This window comes from Falco punctatus, assembly GCF_963210335.1.
Source record: "Falco punctatus genome assembly, chromosome: 4".
In the NCBI taxonomy this organism is placed as follows: Eukaryota; Metazoa; Chordata; class Aves; order Falconiformes; family Falconidae; genus Falco; species Falco punctatus.
Genome location: NC_137583.1, coordinates 91,143,291 through 91,160,484, shown reverse-complemented (window position 1 = coordinate 91,160,484; position 17,194 = coordinate 91,143,291). Strand labels below are relative to the sequence as shown.

The following is a 17,194-nucleotide window of genomic DNA, read 5'->3' as shown; positions in this document are numbered from 1 at the left end:
AGATCCCTGACCCACGGTCTGAAAAATTACAGCCCATGAGACAAGAGAGCTGAAGTGTTTGGTGATAAATCTTTTGCTCTTCAGTATAATCGAGCATATAGCTAAAAAAGATTTACATATGAAAAAGAAAAGTCCGGAGACAGAGGGAGAAAGAAAACTGCTTTGTGAATATTCATGATAGTGCTACGCTGAGCAGCATGGATAATAGCTACGTAGAATGATAGTGCCATGGCAGACCCACAGTACAGTTCAACCATCAAGCTGTTGCTGAATGTCGGAATTTCATGGCTGGGAATTTGGCAGTTCCTTTTCTATTCTAGTTTTCCTGTAATCTCTTTCTTGAAGCACTGATTGGAATTGTCTCTTGGTGAAGGGGAACCATCCCTTTTCCCATCTCGGTGCCCATCCTTGGATTCTTCACATGTTCCCTAACATACACGTGACCTTTTGATTTCCCTTCGCTGTCTGTGAGACTGAGTTCCAGGACTAGGGATTTCCCTCTGATTTTCTGATGCAATTTCTTCCATTCATATTAGAGTATTCTCTTTTCTGTGGTACCTTTTTTTCAGCTGCTTCATGTTCTGGTTTTTTTTGGGAGGGCTGGTTTGGTGGGGTTTTTTTTTCATAAGTTGCTGTGAACTGTTTTTACCATGGAGCACCTACTTGTAAATCCATATGCAAGTCAGATCAAAGCAGTGTGTCTACACCAGCGCAGGGTAAGCGCAAAAAGCTCTACAGTACTTCACAAGTAAGACACAACACTGTTTGAATTTTTCTGCAGTGTATTGTGGGAAAACTTTTCATCCACAGGCCACTATATGAAAATGTTTTTAACTCAACTAAAGTACTTCCATGGCTTTTGTTCCAGCCAGTAGCAAGGCATGGATCCAGCTCTAGATGATGATGTTTTCCATCTGTTGGCATGAATGCAACTCTCATTTGAGGAAGAACAGAAAATTCTGGGCATGAAATGCAGCACAAAAGCATTTCAAGAGTAGCTTGTTGCCCTAAAAAGTCAGAAGCATGTTTTGCCATGTCTCTTGCGTAGATGTGCTGATATGGAGACAGCTTCGTGTAGGTTGAATAGCTGCAGAATCCTCGTGCATCTTCCTGTACATCTGGCATGATTTCTTCTCCAACACGGAGGACACCCTCTTAGACCAGTGTAAAGGGTTTGCTGTGCCTGTGCGTAACCAGGACTTACAGAGGAAGGGGGTACTTGCCAATACCTAAGCTTGCTGTGTCCTTTACTGGTGCTTTACTGCAATTTGTTTTTTGGCCAGTTCTTTGCTGGTGCCCAGAGTGTGGAATTATGTATTTCAGTGACTGCTGCAAAGCTGGAGGGCTGAAAAATGTTAATTTCCCTGAAATAACATCTGGGTTTTTTTGAGAGAAAGTGTGAGAAGTATCTTGAAGCCACAGATTTGATCAGCCTTCATCCAGAAAGGATAGTGTTTGCCTGTTAGGCAGCCTGAGGTCATCCATGTAAAAGGTCCATGTGTGTGGATATGGGGGAAGAATGGGTGACATAAAGATAATCTGGAGATCCTATTTTTATTTTTTTATTTAGACAGCAGTTTATTTCTGCCTCACATGTGGAGTCACTAGATCCACAGTTGTTTAATGGACCTAGACTATTCTCAGCTACTCTACCCCAAAAAGAAGCAAAACGTGAGAACACCTGGCAGCAGAAAATTTCTTCGTGTTCTTAGAAGTATGTGATTACGTGCTGCTCGTATGATTGACAAAATGGCATTGCCAACAAAGTTTTTGGACAATAACTTCCCTGTATGTCTGCTTGCTTTTGAAACATGAAAACTTTTAGACATGTCTGAGGGGGAGCAGTGATGGATTTCATTAGGAGCAGATCGGTGCCTGTAATCTGGCTAATGACTGTTTATGACTATGTCCGTACTAAAAAATAAGCAATGTTAGAGCTTGTGTTTTATGTTTAATGTCAGTCTAAATGCCAGCTGGGCCAAGAAAGCAAACTGATCTCCTGAATGCTTATCAAAACCTTTTATCCAAGTTTATGATTAGAAGCACCTTTAACTCTGCAGTGATGATCTAAATTTTTGTATCGCTGTTGGAGCTTGCCACCCCGTGTCGCTTTAGACAGCAAAGGCACTTGAATTCAAATTCATCCCCAAAGGGAAAATCTTTATTCTTCCACTCCTCAATTCGTACCGTTGTATCACATTTTAAGAGCTTTGCCTCCTTAGCTCTTTCCCGTAGATTCTATATTCATCTGGTTTAGCCAGTAGGGTACAGAACAGCATGAACAGCGTGTAGATTTTGTTTCTCTATAGAGAGTTAGGCACTGTGTTTTTGCTTGTTAAATTAAAGAAATGCAGTGTTAGGATAGAGACACCAGTCAGAATCAGTTAGATATTTTTGTTTAGATGATTTAACATGGAGTGATGATGATGATCATTCTGTAGATGATTTTCAGGCTACTGATGTGCTCTACGCAGTGGCTATTTAATTTTCCCTTAAACTAAGTTCATTAGCGTTCAATGGGTTAAAATGTTCCCTAAATACTAATAGCTAAAATAATGACCCCTCAAGTCATTGCTGCCACTAATTCTAGAGCTATTGCTATAGGTCTAGGAAAAGGAAACCTGTTGGGTATTTTAAAACACAACAGTAGTTTTCAGAACAGCAAATCATATTACGGTTTCTCACAATATAAAACAACAATTCATCAGATTAGGTTGTTCTGGTTTGAGAGTTTAATCTAAATCACTGTACACATTTCTTCTTTTGCCAGCTAAATTCTTTCTTTTTTCTTCCAAAATATCCAGGTCTGACTCTTAAATCAGCTCTCAGGTTTAGAACGAGTACACCCTTTTTGAATCAGGTATTTGCTCATTTCTATGGATCTCACAAAGTTTAGGAACTTCTGGATCTGTCATTATTCATGTTGACGCTGGTCCATATCCACAAAATACTTCTTTGCCAAACCCCTGTCTTGGACATCTGGCTGTGGGCACTTGCATGGAAAGCAGAGCCTGCGGAGCAGTTACCAGAATGACTGGCAGCTGTGGTTGTTAGGGTTCATGGAATTCCCATCCCTTCCTTCCTTCCCTTTCTTATGTGATGAGGTGTTTTGGATAGAAGAGTTGTCCAGGAAGACGTTCAAGCCCTCTTACTTTTACTGTTTGCTACTTCTGTTGTCTGAATGGGAGCAAACATGATCCCAGGCATATAATAATAATAATGTTTGGGTTTTTTTCCCCTTATTCCTGACATGCCTGTGCCTTTCTCATCTCATACGTGACCCTCATTTTAACACACATTTGTGACATACCTGCTTTCTGATCTTCAAGTTTACATTCTGCTAGCTGACGCGAGAAGGGGAACAGAAAACCTCTCTGCGCCTCCTGAAGCTGTCTGTCTGTCTGCAAACTCTTTTGTAGGTGGCATTTAACAGCATAAATGTAATAATGGTCAGTGGAAACCTTGATTCCCTTCTCTCTGTTGTAGTTCATGATTCTTGATGTGAACAGCAGGCCAGCAGCATGGGGTTTTCAGAAACACCCAAGCAGGAGATGACCATTGCTGTATAAAGGGATGTATGCTGCTGTCCAAATAGGTATCACTGAAATCTCCCCAGGTCCCTGCCTGGGTACTATTAGCAGTGTATTCGTTGTGCATTACATTTTAGAAGTGTCATTGCACTTGCAGCAGCTCAAGAAGGGCTGTCAGGAAGATGGGGCTCAGTTCACAGTCTGTCCTGCAATCCACTGAAAACCAGGACAACTGTGAAGGCAGCTGGCCTGAGCTGGCCTCTGTACGTCTGCAGAGTCTTTTACAGAGGAACACAAATTATCTAGTTTAGACTGCGAAATGCCAAAACTCTCCAGGCAGGCAATCACATGCCACCATGGATTTCCTGTTATTTTTCCTGTTCCATTAGGTGTTAAGACCGAAAAGATTATCAGTGGGTTTTAAACTTCTGTGTGGAGAGGGCAAGGCTGTCCTCCTGCTTCATACATTTGAAAAGAGGAGTTTTCTTTGTATGTGAAAAGAATGCAAATCTTATTCTAGAGGACCTCTGTTTTTATTTGGAAGCTGAAGTCCAGTGGACAACCATATGTCCTACTTGTTTCAGTTGGTTTTACATTCTTGACAGCAGCTTAAGGTTACTTTGTTTATTTGGTGTACTTTATATGATAACTTTTCGTAAAATTATTTAATAAATATTTTTGTTTATAAATATATTTATAATTTATAATACAATATAAATGATTCATAAGTATAAAAATATAAAATTATATAAAATAGATATATTATACTTGGTGTATTTTGTTTTAACTTGTGCAGATCTTGAAAAGAAAAAGACAGATCAAGTAGCTGGAAAAATATGTTCTTTGTCTAAAAAGTCTTATGCTTCAGTACATAAGTTGATGTGAAAATTGGTATGCCTCCCTGCGTAATTTTCACTAGCGATTTTTCCTACTTAGAAGCACAGCCTTTATCAATGTCTAATAAAATGCTCAAGCTTTGTAACCGTGAAAAGAAATGTATATCGGAAGGCAATTAAATGTACCAGAATCCCACGGTACTGAAAGCTGTCTGTGTTCATCTTAATTAATATAACTATTTAAACACATTTAGTTACTCCTCTCTATGTATTATTTTTTAGTACTGTTACAAAGGCAGCTATAAAACACCCTAATGCTTTCTTGAGCACCCAAAGGGAAGGAAGAGTGCCTTTACAAATCCACGCACCTCTTCTCTCTGTTTGCTCCTTGTTCCCTCTCCCCAAGTGAGGCAATCAGATAATCAGCTCCATATAATCGAGGGACGAGAACCTTGTTTCTGTGAAAGGTCATTCCATAGCCAATTCCAGGGAACAGTGGGCAGGCAGCACTTCAGGATGTCATCAGGGGTGCAAGAACAGGTCAAGCTACTGCCAGCAGCCCATTTTAGTCCTTCCCAACACAATGGCAGGTCTGTGTGCTGGGCTTGCTGCTGCCCATTTGATGCCAGCCCCAGTGTCACCAGAAGGCCATCTGGATCATTAGGAGACCAGCCCTTTGACTTTGCCAGCTCAACAGAGAGGGAGGCGAGAGCTTGATGAAGGCCAGGTGCCAGGCTGCTCCTCCAGGCGTGCTGGCACCAGCCTTCAGCCGTAGCCAGCCTGGGCCCCTCGATAGCTGGGATCATTGTTGTAACAAGGATCATCTGCTTGTTATGAGTTGTTCACTCTTCCTGAAGATCTTTGCTGTCAGTGTGGGGACAGCAACATGGCTGTGCTATGGTATATGGATAGGAGTAGCTGGGTGGCTTTAAGCTTGTGTGACTACATGGGACTGACATCTAATTTAATTGCAGTGCTGTATGTACTTACTTTGGTTTAGCTTCTATAAATTATTATTGTGAAAATATGTAAAACAATATGTGTTTTTTGCAGAAAACTAGTGGAAGCAGCATGTGTTCCTGCTGACTTGTCAGTTGACTGAGGCACAATGATGCTGGTACAGGTTTCTGTATCAACTTATGGCAACTATCTTTGTATTTGTATCAACTTATAGCAAAAACGCGGTAAATTTGCACTTTTCCTGATGTCATAGGGTTCAGCAGAGGTGAATGTAGTCAGGGTTTTATGTTTTTTTTCTTTTTTTTTTTAATTGCCTTTTAATTTTTTGTGTTTTTTTTTAATTTTTAATTTTATTTTTTTTTAATTTTTTGAAGTTGCCACCATGGTTTGCAGTTGGGCATTTATTTTTAAGAAACTGAAAAGTAAGGTTTTAAATTGAGAGTGGAAGTAAGTTGGCTGGTTATGCCAAGAAATTAAAACTCCATGCCACTGGGCAGTCTTCAGAGTCCGAATCCTGCCCTAAATAAGCCCAGACTCCTACAGTTCTCCCACGGTTAAATCAGAATTGTCAGCTGGTTGTTCTCACTCTTACATGACAGAAAGGCTGTCTTTCTGTCACCCAGAGCAAAAAGAAATAATTATGAAAACATAAAGCAAGATGAAACTTCAAAATAAGCCTAGCAACTGATAAGAATCAAACATCTTTGTTAAAGAACAGCATGATGTACCTGTGAGTGGAAACTATTTTTTTTCCCCTTTTGAATCTGCAGGGGAAAAATGTGGGATCTTTTTTGAACACTGGGATTTTCTCCTTGTCCTCCTTTTGTCTCCTCCTATTGCCTTTCCCACCACTTTACTGGTGTCCATTAGACTTGGGAAGGGGGTGAGGCAAGGGGTGCAGGAAGATGATTTTGTACAAATGTGGATAAAATCTGATGTAGATTTTAGGCTGTGATAATAGAAGCACACTTACACTGTGTTGATTCTCCAGAACAAGTCCTTTTGTAAAGGATGGTGACGTTTACTATGCGAAAGCACTCTAGGAACTGTAGATGTAACAATCTTTGTTAAAAACCAGAATAGTAGCTACTGCCATGGAGATTTCCTCAGCACTTTCTCAATAGATAATTTAACTTACTAGTTGCTAGAATGAAAAATTGGTTAAATATTGGCCAGCACAGTTTTAAGCTGGCAAAAGGTGTGGTGTTTTAATTTCTAATTCTAGTGATTTTCAAAATTTAACAATTGGAACTATGCTAAATTTGAGGTAGATAAAAGATTGTAATTGCAGTAATGTAATATTCTATTTCAGTATTTTTCAGACTAATGGGGAATGATAAAAAAGAATATTAGAGAAAAACAAAAGTCTACATTTCCTACTTTTAAGGAAAGCTAAAAGAATTTTACAGGAAAGTGAAGAGGAAAGGGACTTCTAACTTCTTTAGACATATATTAAGTGTTCCACTCATCAAGCATTATTTTTCTTTTTTTTTTTTTTTTCTTTCCTATTTTAAATAGATCTCACTAGCATTATTCCTGTGGCCTGACAGTGGGGACAGTGGGGTTTTTTTTGGCATAAATTCAGGACTTTAAATATCGTGCATCCTGGATGTTTGTCCACTTCAATTTTTAAATTCTTTATTAGAGGTAGTGTTTTAAACCAAAACAAACTATGTACAATAAACCTTTGTGAGCCTGACTTGAAACCACAAAGCAAGGATACTGAAGAGTTAAGGCTGATGCATTTGAAATCCAGCTTTACTTTACCATACTGTGCCTACTGAACAGTACATAAGATCACATGCTGGCTGAGCGCTATATTAATGGAAAAAAGTGTCCAAAATAGGGCAAAGGCACATTGGCAGAACAGAGTGGAGTTTCTCCTGCCTTTGTCCATCCTGTTCTGGAGTTAAACGGCAGATTTCAAATATGAGTGCTGTTTATTTTAAATTGTGAAAGTGCCAAACTGTGAAAGGCGGCCAATTTTGCACCCCTGTCATTATGATGTCCTCATCGGTGTTTTTGTTGATTTTCGTCAGTTAGTGCTAATTTGATTCCTTGCTCTTCTCAGTTGGCTGGTTGTCAAAGAAACTCACAAATGATTCAGCTTGGCTTTTTGAAGAGCCTTCTTCATAGCAGGATGTTAAGTTATTAGGACCTTTAAGTTAATAGCACTGCCTGTGCAGTCTGAGTTCTAGTTTGCTTGCACTGGCTCATCTGTCTGCAGCTTGAAATGCCAGGCTGACCCGCTGGGTGGGAGCTATCAAAAAGGCAGTCGATACTATAAAGCTCACCTTTGGAAATTGTACCGCTACATCAATTAAAGCCAAAGAGCGGAGTGGGAAAGGGACAGAAATAATGACACTGATCCTGCTGCAATGATTTCTGCTGAAAACAGAAATAAGACCTCATTTAAAATTAAATTCTAAATAGCACTCTTAAAACCTCATATTTGAGTACTCAGATTTTCCAGACAGCTATATCTTTTGATTTTTTGGAAGGTGTAAGAACTATTTGTCATTTCTGCTTCAGAAATGCCTGGAGGCCTGTATCAGGACCAGACTGTCGTCATGTGTGTTGTTTTTCAAAAGAAATGTTTTCATTGCTTTCTTTTACTTTAAAAGTGAAACAAAAAAACAATGCTTACAATCCCAAAATTGGAAGAAATTGTGTGAACTATTGTGTGAGAAGGAAAAAGGGTAAGGAAACATAGCTTGGATTCAGGCTTTTGAGAGATTATTATAAATGTTGAGAAAAATATTGTTTAAAAAAATAGCTCTGCAGTGCCCTTTAAAATCAGTAAGCGTCTATTTTAATTCCCATATAAGTAGTAACTGGCTGCTGTCTGTATATATACTTAAATGCTGCTTGCTGTATGAGACCTTGTTTGCTTAATTTCAACCTAACTGAATTTTTATGGCTGTGCTATAAACCTCTTGAAAATAGTGGCTTAAATGGAAATGCTGACACAACATTAATTACACTGGCTCCAGTGTGATACTGTGATTAAAGTTTATTTATTTTGTGTGTGCGTGTCTGTGTGTGTGTAATTTCATTGTTGAAAAACTAATGGAAAACTAATGTGGCAATGGAGAATGTGATTCTGTGCCTGATATTTTATTTTTCAACAGCAAGGAACAGTTTTAATGCCAGTTTACAATACCAGAGTATTTATTTTGAATTGAGGTATAGTTTACGTATTTAAAATTTTAGAAATTTGGGAAAGTGACAAGTTTCCCACTTTAAAGCTGTTCACTGCTCTTCCAGTTTTTAAATGGCTTTTTGGGTGGTGAGGCTAGATGTATTCTGCATGCACAGTAGAAAACAAAGAAAATGCTTTAATTTCCTTTCAGTGTATGTTCTTTGAGAGATAAGTCTCATCTTTAAAAATAAGGGTATGCAATCCATCGTTAACGTTCATTGCACTATTAAATACGAAGTAACAGTTACAGAAGTCTTTTTGGTAAATAGTATGCCCAACTGATACTTCTAGATTACAAATCTATATATTACATCTAACCAATTGGGAAGTGAGCAGTGCAAATATCATATGACCAGAAGAAGAGTCAGTGACAGAGGGGTCCTGTCTCCAACCTATTTCTTAGGGCAGAGGCCGTGGTTGCAGTCTGCTCCCAGCAGTTTATACTTCTCACGTTAGGCAGCAACTGGATAAAAAACATGGCATGGTCTGGAGAGCAGAGCTAGACTGGCCTGCTGCTGCAGTGAGTGTTGAGAATAATACACTGTAATGCCAAATGCAGATGTCCCTGTGATTGATAGATGCTGTGATTTGGTGTTAACTTTGCCCCTTTCAGTGTTAACTTTGCCCCTTTCAGTGAGGTGCATTTGGAGCGCATTTAATGGTTCTCATCTGCTTTACTTCAGGCAAAGTCATTTTTTCTGCACTCACATGTATATGGAACTTGAAGGTTGATCAGAAAAATTGTCTAATGGATGGTGTGTTCTGTAGAAGTGAATGGTGTCCCTGGTTGGTAGCCTGTGGAGTGCTTTCCTTGACATCGGTGCCGGTGTTCTGCCTCATCTCAGAGACCAAAGTAATCATTCCCATTCCTACCATAAACACCCTTCCCACAAGCTCATGGCATCCAGTCAAACTTCTCTTGCGTGCAAGAGAATTATTGCAGATATTCTTAAATACCGATGTATCTGGTAGACTGATAGCTGTGAAGCTGCGGGATGGTATGTCCTGCGACATGGCAATGACGAGAAAAATAGCGCGGGTTGAGAAGGCTGGAGGGAAAAAGTTTAATCTTTGTGTGGAATGCCCTTCTTCAGTTTGCTCAGTGAGAACGTTTAGCATACATTAATCCAGTCCATGAAATTTACATTTTTTATTTTTACTGTTTGCTTTCACTTGGAAGAGAGTGCAAAGCAGGCAAATAGTTTCAAAGTGTGTGGTCTTTATGATTTATATGTATTGCTTAGAACTACCACTGACCAAACTTCTTGGTCTTGTTCCCATTTGTTACAGTAATTAAGTATTAAGTTGTTAGGAAAGGATTGTGCCCTTCACTTGAAAGAAAAAAGAGTGGCTACTCTATGGTTCTGTGGCACAGCTGATGTTTTATTCAAACCAATGTGTAAAGGTAGAGAAATGATGTGCCAAGTTTATCCCATCTGGAAGGAATGTAACTGTTCTGGATCTGAAGCAAAACTTGAGGATCTCCTACTCTTTAATGTATTTGGGAACCAGAGTTGGAGGGAAAAAAATATTCTACATATGCTGTAGATACATTCGGTTGGCAGGAGAAGAGAGCCTGCATACGTGTCAGTCAAATTCTGACCACATCACCTTCTTAAGGGCAGCCTTTAATCTACATTAAGACTAGAGAATGCTTGTCCTCAAATGACCTTTGCATTGAATCAAGTATCACGCTGGAAACTTCAAAGTGTAATTGCAGGCAAATATGCAATAAATTAAAAGTAACATTGTAATTTTTCTGTGGTTCCAAGCCTGCAAGAGGCCAGCTTTTCTCTTTGTCCACACCCATTAGCACCAGGGAACTACTTCAAGCACACAGATGGAGACCTACGTATGGTCACGTAGTGTTTTACTGTGTAATTATTTGCTGGTTCTGTGAGTGAGTGGAGAGACTGCTGTAAATGGGAAGATGGAGGGGAGAGGAAGGAGTGGCATATGGAAATAAATCTCTTTTTAAAAAATGTTGGCGATATGTTTCAAAGCTTTGTCTGAAAATATTGGTTTAGCTTTTTCTGGATTTATGTTTACAGATGTCTCACGTAGGTGTCTTTTGTTCTGCACTGTCTCCAGCTGGTCCCAAAAATCCATTCAGCATTCACACAAAGCTGCTTGCTCCTCTGCCAATCTCGGGAAGGAGCTCGGAGGAGCGTTCTCCTTTAATGCCACCCGGGAGCGCTCCCTGCTGTGCTGACAAACACATACCTTACAGAAATATTGTATCTAGCCTTTATAAAAGGATGGCATCTTCCCAAAATCTTCAGCAAGCTGCTTCATGGTGTGCCAGTTGGAGCGATCAGCCTGTTGCTCTGTGCAATCAACAGCAGTTAGAAGGCACTGAAAAGTTACTACCATTTAAGCCCTGCTCCAGAACTCACCAGTACGTTGTGACTATCCACAAGCCCTCCAGCTGTTCCCCTCACAATCCATTCTTGGATGCTTTTAGAGGTGCTACTATTCAAATTTATGAATCAAAAGGCAGTGCTGTCTTGCAAGATACTTCAATTCTGAGGTTGGCTATTCCCAGTGAAAAAGGATTGTAAGTATCTTTACAGAACCCAGCTGTTATTCACATAGGAACATTAGATAACAAAACTCATAAAGATGAGTAATACACCCCTTTTGCCATACCTCAGGTAGTGCAAATCTTCCTTCGAGGGGAGGCCTGGAAGCTTTCAAATATTTCCACCATTGGCTGCCATTATCAGTCAAGGGGCCAATACAGCAACTGAAAATGGAAATAATCCGTAGCTTGTTCAGATAATTAAAGCTATTAACCACTCCCAATTATGGAATGATCCTCCAGTTTCAAAACACCAATGCTTTGTTCTGTTGGTCTCTCCAGGTATTATTCAGCCTCCAAATTCTTCTTCCTAAGAAGTCTCTGAAGAAGCCACATCTAGTTTCTGCATCCTTTGCATTTGACCTTGACAGTCCTAGTGGCCCCCCTGGGAAGCTGCCTGCTGATGGTGACGGCTGGAGGCCGTATTTCAGTGTGTGCTGGATTTGGTCTGCCAATAGCTTTTGAGACTAGACTATGAGGTGCCCTCAGCAGTGCTGATTTAGATTCAGATTTTTGAGGTGGAACGAAAACTGGCTGGCCTGTTGTGCTCAAAAGGTTGCGACGAGTGGCATGAAGTCCAGCTAGAGGCCACTTGCCAGCGGCATTCCCAGGGGTACATGGGGCCAGTACATGGTCATCCACCTGGATAGTGGACAGAGCGCACCCTCAGCAAGGGTTTGCAAAATATACAGAACTGAGAGGAGCGGCTGATACACTAGGTGGTCATGCTGCCTTTCGGAGGGACCTTGACAGGCTGGAGAAACGGGCCAACAGGAACTTCATGAAATTCCACAAGGGGAAGTACAAAGTCCTGCACATGGTAGGGAATAACCTCACACATCAGTACAGACTGGGGGCTGACTGGCTGGAAAGCAGCGTTGCAGAAAAGCACCTGGACGTGCTGGTGGACAAAAACCAGAACATGAACAGTGTGCCCCTGTGACTAAGAGAGCATCCTGGTCTGGATTAGGAGGAGCACTGCCAGCAGGTCAAGGGAGGTGATCCCTCCCCTCTGCTCGGTACCGGTGAGGACAAATAACCAGTGGATCCAGTTGTGGGTCCACAGTTGGGTCAGCTTCTGGGGTCTGTAGGACAAGGATGTCCTCATGCTGGAGCAGGTCCAGCAAAGGGCCATGAAGATAATTAAGGGCTTGCAACGCGTCTCATACGAGGAGAGGCTGAGAGAGCTGGGACTGTTTATCCTGGAGGAGCAGAGAGCAGGCTCAAGGAGCTCTTATGAATGTGTATAAATACCTGATGGAGGGGAGTAAAGCATCACCATATGTAGCAGCAGATGTTCTGGTTGTTTTGATTTCTGTGTTTTGGATTCGAGTACTGAAAACTGACCTGGACTTTTGATCATTTTATTGGAATTGGCCTATCTTTGTAATTGGTCCCTTACATTTTAAGGTTTTTTGTGGAATCAACATGCAAATTGAAACATATGCAAAGATATTTATGTATGGTTGATGATTGCCATAGCATATATAGGCTTAAAATTCATAAAGCAGGCAATAAACACAGGAGATTGGTGGTCTTTTATTAACATCATCAAAGCTGGCAAATTTTGAAAGACTGTTGACTTAGAGCAGTGCAAAGACCGGATAGTTTGGCCTTACATTATCTCAGCAAGTCTTTGCTTTGATAATAAACTAAGGTTAAGTTTGGCCTGCATCCTTATTTTATGGTCTATATGGCATTTTTAGAATACTTGTAAGCCACTTAGAACATTTCTGAAGGTGGATAGAGTTTATTTTTCATGCGTTTAGGAAGGTTAAAATGTTTCAGTGCACAAAGTGGCTCAGGTATACACAGTGTCCTGGGATCAAATTTGCAAAAGTGCTGAGTATTAATGAGGTCCTGTAACATCCGTTAGTTGGCGTGAGGTGTTGACGTATGCACACTGAACCTTGAGACCTGGCTTTGAGCATGCATATGTTGATGTCATGTGCTATATCTTGTCAATGTGAACTTACAGATTATCTTCTAAGAAACCCTCGAGCTTTTTACACCATACTGAAAAGCTACGCCTTTAGATGCTCGCAGTCTATCTCTGCTTTTTCCATAGACAACACATGGACTAATTTTTTTTTCTGGTTTTTGTTTCTTGTCTTCACTGAGTGATGTCCCACTGCTCAGGATACCACAGGGGAGCAACAGGTTAAATCATGCTCATGCTCTCAAGAATCTTATCAGAAAGCCTCATTCTTCAGAAAAAGGGGAAGGCAAAAAAGACTTTTGCCTTGTGTGTATAGTGCCTTTTATTGCACTAATGTGAAATGATTCGAAGTGATGGACAGGAGTTTTATCAAAACAAAATCTCATTAAAATCTGTCTGCACTTTGCCCTTACTGTCCTTTGTATAATAAGATTGTGAAGCTTTCTGTGACCAGACAGTAACCTGTGGTAACCTGTAGTGTGCGTACATTTATGGGTGATGAATAAAACCATTGTTATCACCCTTAAATGTTGGCATCAATATTGTGCTAATAACATTTGGAAGTTTCTGCTTTATCAGCAGCAATGACTGGCAAATAATCAGCTGTTTTGTAAAGGGAAGCTTAAAATAGCAGCTGAAGACATTTGAGTTAAGCTTCATGGAAAAAGACACTGCTGCATTTATGATGATACCATTTTTGTTGTGTAAGGATGACATGATTGTTGGTTTAGCTTTTTAGACATACAATGCAATTAAGAATAATCAGTTTTCCCACACATTCCGCAAAGCAACTGAAGCACACATGCTAATAACCAGGCCCTTAAATTCAGAGTGACTTCCGCTGCTGCATGGGCAGCCCACGGGTACAGATGCTGTTCATAGTGGTATGCGGCTATTGTGTCATCACAGTCTCCTTACAGGGATGCAAGCCTCTAAAAAAGTTGCTGATAAATAGTAAACTCTTTAAGACTTGCCCATGCTACAATTTTAAATCTATTTCTAGTGTGGAAGAAGGGGATCTGTATTTAAGTACATTATATATGTTGTAAGCTTTGCAATCTGTAACAGGTATCCAGACCAGAAGTTTAGAAGAATGTGTAAAAGAATTTCAAATTTGTGTTTACTGGAAGGAGTAAGCGGATACACCAATAATAACTATTTTGTGTTACATATGCATACGGATACATGTAGTTTTAAACCCATAATTTGTGTGAAATGTGTGTGGCTGGTTTTAGAACTCAGAGCATCAGCAAAGACAGGTCAGGATTTGGGCAGGGCGTTCAGAAAACAGATCTTGCCTGTGACTAAAGGGGGTAAGTTTATATTGACAGTTTTAGTTCATAACTGTTCCTACTAAAAGCCATTTATTTGTGTGGTGTGTGTGTTGTGTCTTACATATTACACCAGGCTCTGTCATGATTGTTCTAGACAGAAATCTGCATGAACAGGTATATCTAAAAATGTTTATGCATTCATATACAACTTTCTTTTCTTTATTCTTTCCCCCATTTTCCTTTTTGGAGCATGAATGTGCAGTACCTTTATATTATGTGTTCTTCTAGACTTTTACTGTATTGGGGCCAAGTCAGTGGGACTTTTTTGCATGCTTGGGACTAAATATTTGTTGAATTTCATCTTTGCTTGCTAAGAATCTTAGACTGAAATGCTTAATTAAATGTGTGAAAAATAAACAGCTCAACTTTATCACTGACCAATACAATTTGACAAGAAATGAAACAGCGAGAGCAAACGAGTGATATCCTAACTATGACATACAGTTACTTGCATTTCAGTGGACATGATTTTCCACATATGATTTTAAAGCTTTGACTATACCAGATGGTAAAATATTTGGAGTGTGGATGTAGTTGTATCTGTATGAAAGATTGAAAGTTGGAATAGTATATTCCTGTTTGTGAAGAATAAGCCACAGTAGCATGAGAAGACATTTTATTATCAAAATGTTCCTGTACCAGGGCTTGTATTTGTGTGTTGTGTAACCAAAATTTCCAGTAAGAATTCATACCTTTAGATCAGGACGTTATAGCTCATAGAAAAATTGATTTCTGTGAATTGAAGATGAGTTTTATTCTCTGCAAGAAAGTCTTGCTAGGCCTTGTCACCATTAGTGCTACCAGCCTGTGCTGGCCTATTGTACTGAAGTCAAATGAATACTGAAATAATTTTTCCTAAATGCTTCCTAAAACTGTGTTTGTAAAATGTATGACTGAAACTTGTAGAAGGGAGAGGTGTGGAGGAAAGGGGAATCCACATGCGTTATCCAATTTTAGAAGATGCCCTGACACAGTGGTAAAAATTGAGGATGATACCAATTACAGATTTATTTTGTTTTCCCCTATGAAAATCTAGGTGGAGATGTTTTAGACTGAAATGAAAGGTGGTTAGTTATGTCCTACCCAGTGAAATGTTCTGTTCAACATGAAATGTGCCAGTAAGGCCATTGTAATGAAGTCAAAAGAAAAAAAAATCCTCAAAGCTGGAAAAGAAGTCCCATTTTCTCCAGGAGCTTGATCTTGAGACCATTGACCAAGGAGATAGGTTAATCTTAGCTGAGGAGCCGGAAAGGTGCAGCCTATCCCTTTCTTCCCCCTGAGAATCCCTAACTTGTCATTACTATTTGGCAATCATTTTTTTCTTGCGTCTTTGGTCGGGGTCTGTGACACCTCAGTGCAGCTGTCTGCTCTCAGTCAGGCTGAGAGTGAAGATGAATAAATAACTCCTGGCGAGTAAGTGTTATCCTGGTAAATCCTTCTCCATCCTTGTGAGCGTGGGACACATTTGCAAAGTTTGAGGCTGCTTCAAGACGTGTTTTTTAGCAAATAAACTCTTGACCAAGATAAATTCTCAACTCTAGAAGAACTCTAGAAATCAAAAGGGCTGCATCCATCCTTGTGGGTGACTTGGAGCCACTTTTATAGAACTAGAGACTGGGTCTGAATGGAAATGTTTAAGGAAGTAATTTGAACATTATGTATAAAATTTTTGCTCTAAGATGTACTACTGCTTTATAGTTTAGCTACAGCTTATCACCTATCTTTGTTCTTCCAGGCTTTTAAGACCAAGGATGGGTACCTTGTGGTGGGAGCTGGAAATGATCAGCAGTTCGTCACTGTGTGCAAGGTAATGGCATGTTGGGCAATGGTACAGAAATGTCTAATAATTTCCGTTCTGACTAGGAAAATAATTACTGATTGCTTCTTAATTACCCCCCTCCTTTTCCTTTTTTTTTTTTTTTTTTTTTTTTTTTGTGAAAATAAGTTATGCGTATAAATTCTAACCCTGGGTTTCTGGCTGGTAGTTTAGGAGACTTATTTGTGTTCTGTGCTTTGTTTCTGTACTCAGAACACCTCAATTCCCAAATCTGTAGGTGCTGAACCCCTTTTGAAGTCACTGAAACTGCACAGCTAATTAGCTAAAAAAAGAACAAGCTAACACCTTCCCAGTTCTGGAATGGTGAATGTCATGGAAATCACACTGGTGCCTTTTTCAGAAAGAAACGTGACATTGTTTCTCCATAAACTACATGGTAGGCGCAGCTATTCACAAGGCAAGACTATGGGATGGATGGTTCTTGGGCCACTTTAATCATCAGCCGAGTGCATTGTCCTTCTGAACACTAGTGTGGGCTGGTCTGTGCTCACAAAGAAACTTGCAGACTTAGAAAAGAAATACTACAGGGCTGTGGGCTGACTTTGGAGTGGTGCAGAGGTACAATGTTGAAGAAAAAAAATCTTCAAACAGGACAGCTGCGTTCAAAATCTGGTATCTTCATTATTTTGGACTGAAGGAACATGATGCTGGCAATTCTTTTTTCACAGGGGATGGCTTGGAAAGTTGTAAAATAATTTTGGATTTTTCACATGCTCTTTTCCTTTTGTTTTAATATGTGGAATTGCTGTCCCCTGGACAGTGAAAACATTTTAAGAGAAAGTAGTGGTTGTAGGGAAAAAAATATTCTAAGTAAAGTGTAGCAAAGTTCCAGACAAAAGGCCCCAGTAACGTGTAAGCTGGGACAAGAGAAGTTTTGTGTATAGCATTAGGCAGCATTTTTAAAAATCGGATTTCTACCTTTCTCCTGCCATTATGTTTTTTCTCTGGGAACTTGGATGCTTAACCTAAATTAAT

At 39.8% G+C, this 17,194-nt stretch overlaps 1 protein-coding gene across 2 annotated transcripts in view; it reads left to right on the top strand.

The window, feature by feature from the left end:
- The window catches only part of SUGCT (succinyl-CoA:glutarate-CoA transferase), a 340,874-nt gene that overhangs the window by 109,302 nt on the left and 214,378 nt on the right, over positions 1-17,194 (top strand). For both annotated transcript variants that reach the window (XM_080382153.1, XM_080382152.1), the window contains one exon: positions 16,118-16,189. In XM_080382153.1, the coding sequence (XP_080238279.1) occupies positions 16,118-16,189 (72 nt within the window). The remainder of the gene's footprint in view (positions 1-16,117; positions 16,190-17,194) is intronic.